At 42.9% G+C, this 9,290-nt stretch overlaps 1 protein-coding gene across 1 annotated transcript in view; it reads left to right on the forward strand.

Moving 5' to 3' along the window:
- LOC136874971 (uncharacterized) overlaps positions 1 to 8,938 on the forward strand; it is a 32,926-nt gene extending 23,988 nt beyond the window's left edge. Inside the window, exon 3 of the mRNA XM_067148683.2 lies at positions 8,620 to 8,938. Within this exon, the coding sequence (XP_067004784.2) occupies positions 8,620 to 8,846 (227 nt within the window). The 3' untranslated portion in view covers positions 8,847 to 8,938. The remainder of the gene's footprint in view (positions 1 to 8,619) is intronic.
- The last annotated feature ends 352 nt before the right edge of the window (positions 8,939 to 9,290 follow it).

The following is a 9,290-nucleotide window of genomic DNA, read 5'->3' on the forward strand; positions in this document are numbered from 1 at the left end:
TTCTCCAACAAAATAGTTCTTTGATTTCGCACTAGGTTGCACTATTGTAATTCTTCAGTAGTGTCCTCTAGAAGAGAAAGTTCACACTTCTTACTTCAAGCGAAACAAAAACACATCAAAAGTGACACAGTTCAAAAACTCAAAATTTTCCACGTGGTGACATCTTCTGAGAAAGTAGAGAATTAATAGAATAGATAAAGTTCAACCTTCCTCCAGAAGAGGAGTTTCAACTGGCGCAACTTTTAAATAAACGGTGTAGAGGTGTACCGCCCGGTACAGACCTCCCCCCCCAAAAGTTCCTCCAGGGGTGACACATGAAATCAGTTTGAAACAAAGTCCAAGTAATGATGTTGATACGAAGATAGATAGCAGAAGCATTTACAAGATTTCTTAATTCAGTTTCAAAATGTTGTTGTTGCAGGTGAATGAAAGTCTTTATGTTTGTAGAATTTGAATTTCTGAAGATAAACATTTAATACTTAAAGGTGAAGAAAAATTTTGCAATGTCCACCAAATATTGTAGTTGAATTCCCAAGTGTAGTTATTGCTTATGGTGACTGTCCATGTAGTTGATGTAGATTGAGTCGAATGGCCGGACCGGCCGTTGCAGCTTGCGTCCAACGGAGGCCGCTCGGACCCCTCAAGTACCCTGAGATACCGCTCGCCCGCACTATGAGGGGAGCAGAGGTGTTGAAGTACGCCGCGCCCGCGGTGAACAGATACAGGCTGCGGGCATGTAGCAGGTCGTGCGCCGCACATCAGCCTTGGCCGGGAGGAGAGCACCGGCTCGCCGTGCACATGTCGTCCTCGCTGGAGAGGAGGGGGCCCATCCCCCTCCCCAGTCGCTGTACGGCGCTGCGCGGCTGCGGGGGCGCTGAAACATTAAAGCTAGGCGGCAGAATTGTGTTGGACAATCATTTTCTTTGAGGGTACAGGCTTGTGGAGAGGTTGAGGGGCCAGCGGCGTGTAGATATCCATGGCATTTACTATTATGAAGCCACAGTGTAAGGTGGAGCAGGAGACGGGAGCGTGGTAATGGCCGTGGCAAGAACAGGATGGCAGTTTAACGGGTCGGGGCAGGTTTTACACAAGGCTTACATCTAAAACCAAAATATTACAGAAGGGGCAGAATGCCTTAAAGTGAAACTCAAAAAAAAAAATATAACCTTCATATCCTTTCAAAATAATATGAAGCAAGTTAACACAGAAATTACACCGGTTTCACCTGGGACAGGTGAACTCTAAATATCCTCTCGGTGGCTGGATTACTTAGCAATAAGGTAACCGGCGTAAGAAAATCGAGAATGATACAAGGCCCATGAAATCTGGGGGCAAGCTTGCCCGCGGGAACAAAATTTTTGACCATAACCTGGTCACCTACCTTCAAGGTGGTGGGTCTCCGTCCACGATCATACCTTTCCCTAACCTTTTCATGAGATACTTTAAGATTAGCTTTAGCCTTCTTCCAAAGATCTTTAATGTTGTCCGGATCTATTGTCTCGGGCAGAATGTCATTCAGAGACCAGAGGTTAGAGAGCGGCGTGTTGGGAACGAACTTAAACATCAAAGAAGCTGGAGTAAATTTGTGAGATTCATGAACCGCCGAATTCAAAGCAAAAGCTAACCAATGCAGGGACGTGTCCCACCTAGAATGATCTTCATGATGATAGGCAATAAGTGCGGACCTGAGATTACGGTTAACCCGTTCAGCCAGAGATGGTTGAGGGTAATAAGCAGATGTAGTTACATGAGAGATGGACAAGTCAAAACAGAATTTACGAAACAGATTTGATGTAAAAGCTTTAGCATTATCAGATACAATGTATTGGCACGGACCAAAAGAAGCAAAAATAGAATTTAGGCAAGTAATGGTGGACTGAGCGGTAGCCAGCTTAGTCGGAAATAACCAGGAAAATCTTGTAAAACCATCTACACACACAAAGATGAACTTGTTGGCATTACCCTTTGACTGGGGGAAGGGTCCCACATAATCGATATACAGGCGTTCCATGGGGCGCGACGCTTGATGAGAAGACAAAAGGCCTACTTTAGTGGACATGGTGGGTTTACTGATCAAACAAGATTTACAAGCTTTTACAAGTTCCCGAATTTCACCGTCCATACCTTTCCATATGAACATTTCACGAATCTTTTCACGAGTTTTAAAGATTCCAAGATGCCCCCCCAATGGGGTCTCATGATAGTATTTGAAGATCATAGGTACAAGAACCGCTGGAACAACAACTTTCATCAACTTATCATGCCTCGAAGGGCAACATAGAACACCATTCCTCAGAACATAAGGGACAGCATGTTCCCCAGAAGAAAGGGTTTCCATTATCGGAGCCAGCGTCGGATCTTCACGTTAGTATTTCTCAATATCCCTAAAAAGCATGGGAGCATCTGTTAAGATGGCATTAACACCAGATAGTATGGACTCGGAAGGTGATGAACTGTCGACCGGTTCGTGGGTCTCTACGTCGTTATGAAACATACGGCTGAGTCCATCGGCAACAACATTTTCAGTACCTCTGATATGTCTAACATCAAACTGGAAGGCGGAAATACGAATAGCCCAGCGGGCTATACGACCAGTACGACGCGGCTTACCTAAGACCCAGCTTAAGGCTTGATTATCTGTCTCCAGGTCGAATTTAACGTGTTCCAGATAGAGACGGAACTTTTCTAAGGCGAATAAGACTGCCAAACCTTCAAGCTCATATATGGAGTACTTTGCTTCTTGAGCTGACAATGTCCTAGACGCATAGGCGATGGGTCGCCTCCCTAGTTCAGTCTCTTGAAGAAGAACTGCAGCTACTGCTGACGACGATGCGTCGGTTTGGACGATGAATTTCTTCGAGAAATCAGGCATAGCAAGTACAGGGGCATTACAGAGAGCTAATTTCAGATCTTCAAAAGCGGCTTGTTGAGAAGGTCCCCACTCGAATTTGATGCCTTTCCTACGAAGAAGGTTTAAGGGCGCCGCTCTATTAGCGAAGTTAGGAATAAACTTCCTGAAGAAATTCACCATACCAATGAATCTAGCGATACCTTTGATGTCCTTAGGAGGTTTAAAATCACGGATGGCCTGTGTTCTAGAATGATCGACCGCTACCCCATCGGGTGACACAATATGCCCTAGGAATGACATAGAGGGCTTAGCAAAGGCCACCTTGGACAACTTAACAGTTAACCCAGCCTTACGAAGGCGATTGAGAACTTCTCGCAAATGATCTAGATGTTCTTCAAAGGTTTCGGAAAATACGACGACATCATCCAAGTAGTGATATAAGTACTCAAATTTGATGTCGGAAAAGACCCTATCTAGTAGCCTAGTGAGCACAGCTGCCCCCGTGGGGAGCCCGAAAGGCACGCGGTTGTATTCATATAAATTCCAGTCCGTGGCAAACGCTGTAAGATGTTTAGACTCTTCGGCAAGGGGAATTTGATTATAGGCCTGATTCAAGTCCAAGATGGTGAAGAACTTGGCCTTACGAAACCATGAAAAGCAAGAATGAAGGTCGGGAAGGGGCACAGATTGCAACACCACCTTCCGATTGAGAGCCCTGTAATCAATGACAGGCCTGAAGCCTCCTTGGGGTTTCGGGACTAGAAAAATAGGCGAAGAATACGCTGACTTAGAGGGCCTAATAATACCATCCTTCAACATCTGATCGATGATTTCTTTCAGAGCCTTCATTTTAGGTGGAGATAGCCTATACGGTGGAAAACGGACAGGAATTGAATCCGTGACCTCAATTTTGTATTCAATAAGGTCAGTAACACCAAGAGTATCAGAGAACACCTCGGGAAACGACTGACACAGTTTCCGAATACTATCAGCCTGCTCCTCAGGTAGATGTCTAAGGTCTAACAACATCTCATCCTGGGTAGGCGAAATAGATGAACATGATACAGAATTACACTTTAACAAGGGAATTCTACAATTGGACGCAAATTTGAATGTGCACGACCTACTCTGGAGATCTAGCACAAGACCAGTGTGAGAAATGAAGTCCGCTCCCAATATGATGGGGCAAGACAAACGCTTGGCCACAAACAATTTGATCTTCCATGTAAATTTAAAAACCCGAATTTTGACATGTAAGGAACCTAGAATTTCTAATGGAGATGAATTAGCCGAAACATATTTAACAGGAGATGAGTCATAGTCAGGGAGTTTACAAACAGATTTCAATTTAGAATACCAATCAGCCGAAATAATGGAACAAACACTGCCTGAATCTAAGAGAGCTGTTATAGGCTCGTTATTTAACTCCATCTTAAGAAAAGGAACAGGTGCGGGGGTATCCGCCGCAATCCTAAGACACTCTTTAGGGCATTCAAAAGATGAATTTGTAGGCTGGTCGTTCTCTGCATTTACAACCTGTTTACTAGGGGCTAAGTCTCGGGAAGATGGATTAGTCGGCTCAGCCGACGCCACTAGTCACTTTTTATTATTGGAATAGCTGGAATTTGCACCAGAAGTTGAGCAGGAGGGGGTGCTATTTGAGTTTGTGCAATTCTTGGCGATATGTGAGAAGGCCCCACACTTAAAACAGCCTTGTGATGACCCTGCTCCATTCCTTGTCCCACTTGACTTGATCAGAGGACACTTATTCCGCAGATGTTCAGGCGACCCGCAAGCATAACATTTACGGGGATTGACTGGTCGGCGAGGTGGAGGCCGAGTGTTACTAAAGGAAGCGGGGGTTCTTTCGCGACACGCAGAGAATCGGCGTATCTAACTCCTTCCGCTGAGACGGCCAATGCTTCAAGTTCAGAGAAGGTTTGCGGACACGCCGCGAAACACAAATATGACCTGTAGGATGGCGAAATACCTTCTACAATAGCCTGCACAATCTGATCTTCAGGAAAGTGCAGAGCAAACACCCTAGTGTAGAATTTGATATCTTGAATGAAATCAGCCAAGTTTTCATCCAAGCGCTGTACACGGTAATAGTACTTCTGAATCAGAGATGACCTCGCGCGGGCAGGAATAAAATTTGCAAGCAGATGTGCATGAAAATCTTCGATAGATGACTGTTCAGCTATGGCTCTTACTATTTTATCTGAGAGAACCCCAATAGCATAAGGATAGATAATTTGCAAAATTTGACATGGGGAAAGAGAAAACACAAGGGCATGATCCTGAAATTCCACTAGAAATCTTAAAAATGAAATTACATCACTGGTGGTATTAACGGAAAACTTGGATATACCTCTGAGCAACATTGCCAATGGATGAGGCAAGCTGCTAAACCCGGGCGACATAGTAGGTAAAGGTTTCAATGGCAAGGAAGTTAATTCAGCACGTACATTGTTCAACGATGTGCGGCGTTCAGACTCGTTGTCCAATGGGGCAGAGATAGTTTGAGCAGCAACGGTTATCCTATTGCCTTCTCCCTTAGCAGGTTCTTCCTCACTACTTACATTCACAATGGTGGGCTGATCAGATTTGGGAGGAACTTCCCCAGTTAACAATTGAGTGACTTTACTAGACAATTCAGAGATAGTTTCAAGGAGCGTATTAGCTTGCTTCCTCTGAACGTCATTCACCTTCAGAGACAACAGATCATTAACTCTATTTGAAAAGTGATATAATCTGCCTTGCACACGCTTAATTTGGTTAGGAGACGGATCATTTTCATCAAAAAAGCTGACTACAGATGCTAGCCCAGTAATATTCTCGACGATCGTGGAAAGAGAGTCATCAATTTCTTTCTCTCCCAAATTGGGGATGGAAATGGGCAAATCAAGGGACTCTCTAAGCTTGTTGGTGTCGATTGCAACCGTGCCTCCAGATTGCACATTTCTGATAGTTAACTCGTATATCAACTCCTCTTTGCGCAAGTAGTTAAGGAGGAGAACATCGCGAGGGCCGGGCATGATGACAGAACAATTTTGAAAAACTCAAAAAATTCCAGCAACTGAGACAATTGTTAGAGTTCGAATCAAAGCAATGTTTAGCCGTCAAAAGGGGCTAAATTGAGACCCATTCAACCACGCTCTGCTACCACTTGTTACCGTGTTTTAGCGGTAGGTAGAGGCGTAAGAAGGTGCGGGCGTGAATGGGTTTCAAACTACGGAATCAAAGTTAATGTAAAATTAATTTAAAATTTAACTAGGTTATATTTTCTTTTCAAAAACCAAGCAATAACAGACATGGCAGGTACAATGTAGCAAAACAAGGGGAGATACAATATTTACAGGTTTTGGGCTTCACGCCCTGACTTCAGCGATCAGCTCAGTTTTACCACAAACACAAGTTTTAACAGAGGGGCAGAAAACCCCATTCATCCCTAGGAGCCCCTGGCTCCGAATTACACAGAAAAGCCTCCACGAGGCATATGACACTCCATTTTCAAAAGAGCGATCCGCTCTTAAAATTTAAGCCTCTCAAAGGCCACACCAAACTCTACCTTCAAGCTGTCCTCTAAGGACGTATTCACAGGGGTAAAATACCCAACCTACAGAGGTCTATTACATGAAAAGAAGGTTGATTACATGACCTCTAAAATAACAATTTGAGAGGAGGCGATCTTGCACTCCTAATACACTTTGTTTTTTAAAACCTAATCTGGCTCTGGGCCGCTAACGCAAGGGCTAATCCCATACTACAGAGGTGACTTAGAGAAGAACACTTTACATTACATAAACGAAGAATAGTTTGAGAAAATAAGTTCACCTCAAAACAAATGTGAGTGGGAGCTCGAGAGGGTTAGCACTCTCTATCCCAATATGTAGCCTTACAAGAAAAAGATGAAAAGAGTAATTACATTTTAGGAAAAGGTTACATGATGGAAATGCTTCGAACCCGCCGCGAGTGTTAAACTGCCGACCTAGCAAGAAAAGAAGTTATTAATAGGCCATTACCTGGTGTTGAACGGCTGAAGAAGAAAGAGGCGCTTCCCGCCTCCTGCTATGTACTTAATACACAGAAAGATGGAACAGAAGTGGCCCGGAGACCCCAAAATCAGCAGTTTATATCCTCTCGCGGAAGATTCTAGGCGTTAGGGGAAATAAAACACCCTCCCTCAAAGTTTTTATTGGCTAGGGAAAAGAAACCCCTACATAGAGGAAGAAGAAACACATTATTGGTGGAAAATTAATTAAAGAAATTCGGGATTGGCTAGATCCAAAATAAGGGGAAAAAGAGGGGTATACAGCCAACTTAAACCATGACAGAAAGAAATTTAACAAAGAACCAACTCTTGAAATAAAATTTCTCCAACAAAATAGTTCTTTGATTTCGCACTAGGTTGCACTATTGTAATTCTTCAGTAGTGTCCTCTAGAAGAGAAAGTTCACACTTCTTACTTCAAGCGAAACAAAAACACATCAAAAGTGACACAGTTCAAAAACTCAAAATTTTCCACGTGGTGACATCTTCTGAGAAAGTAGAGAATTAATAGAATAGATAAAGTTCAACCTTCCTCCAGAAGAGGAGTTTCAACTGGCGCAACTTTTAAATAAACGGTGTAGAGGTGTACCGCCCGGTACAATAACATCCAACGATATTCCGCCAATATCCCGCAGATAGGCCGATTGACGCCTCTCTTGCCTTCTACCCAAGGAACAGCCACGAATTTAAAAGCATGATGAGGAAAATGGCAATACGTTACTTCCCTGCTGGCATGCAGTCAGAGACGTTGCCATGGTAACCTGTAGGTTCGTTGTCGGTCTGTCGGTCACTCAATGCAGAGCATGATACCAGCGGAAAATTGTAAATTTCTCCGTCATGTGAAGAGTAAGGTAAATTATGAACATAACAAAAGTTGTTTATAATGAAGAGACTTTTCACGTACGGTATACTAAGTTTACAGAAAATCAATAGTATAAGAGAAAATGGAGGAAAACCATTCTGATTTTCCTATAAACCCCCCGTCTATTCAAAGAGTTTAAAATAATATACATATCAAAACCTTCCCCGGTATGAGTATACTCTAAATATGAAGTTTGGTTGAGATCTATCCAGCCGTTTCGAAGTGATGGTGGAAAAACCATTCTGGTTTTCCTATAAACCCCCGTGTACTCAAAGATTTTAAAATGATATGCATATCGAAACCTTCCCCGGGATGAGTATACTCTAAATATGATGTTTGGTTGAGATCTATCCAGCCGTTTCGACGTGATGGTGGAAAAACCATTCTGGTTTTCCGATAAACACCCCGTGTAATCAATGATTTTAAAACGATATGCATATAGAAACCTTCCCCGGGATGAGTATACTCTAGATATGAAGTTTGGTTGAGATCTATCCAGCCGTTTCGACGTGATGGTGGAACAGACAAACAGACAGACAAACAAACATACAAACAGACACGAAACGTAAAAATCACCGATTCGGTCTTGAGTTGACCTAAAACGGATAAATATCTGAAAAATTGGCAAAACAAAAGAAATTACAGACAGCGGACCTCCTACAATTTTATTTATATAGATATATTGACAGGGCGGACTAAACAATCACCCGTTGTACATTGTTATTATGACATTGACGTTGCCACTAATTCGGTAGGATTTTTCCTTACTCGTTCAGATCAAATATATCAACCTATGCAAGGATGGTCCTTATTCTACGCTGTTGTACAGCTTTGTTTCCCTGTTGTGTTTCAGGTGAAGACCGCTCAGGGAGGTTCATCTACTTGTCTACAGATGGCACTGCCTTGGCATTGGTAATCTGTATACCAAGTCAAACGGAACCTATCAGTTTACTGGTTAGTAAACAGCTGCCAATCAGCTCGGAGAAGAAAGGAGAATTCCATCTCGCCGTGGAACAAGCAGGATTGTCAGGCCATGATACCTCCACGTGGGAGTCTGGAGCTACCTGTCCGTCCGCCTAATGCAGAAATAGCATTGCTCATTTACAAAATTCCACTTTTTCCATTGGGAATGTAAACATATGAAATATGGCAATAAAATACATTTTAAAGAGTTTTCCTAAGAACATAATGTGCAAAATAAGTCTTTTTATATCTATTAACCAACACAAATATTGTAATACAAATTGAGGTAGGTAGTGTCAGAACACGGCTACAAGTTCATTTCAACTAATGACAAGTAGTGTGAGAAGTTTTGTGACCCATTTAGTTGTAATTTCCATATTTTAAGTTTTTTGCTAGTGGCTTTATGTCGCACCGACACAGATAGGTCTTATGGCGACGATTGGATAGGAAAGGCCTAGGACTTGGAAGGAAGCGGCCGTGGCCATAATTAATGTACTTGCATTGTGTAAAAATAGAAAACCACGGAAAACCATCTTCAGGGTTGCCGACAGTGGGATTCGA

This window comes from Anabrus simplex, chromosome 5, assembly GCF_040414725.1.
Source record: "Anabrus simplex isolate iqAnaSimp1 chromosome 5, ASM4041472v1, whole genome shotgun sequence".
Lineage (NCBI taxonomy): Eukaryota > Metazoa > Arthropoda > Insecta > Orthoptera > Tettigoniidae > Anabrus > Anabrus simplex.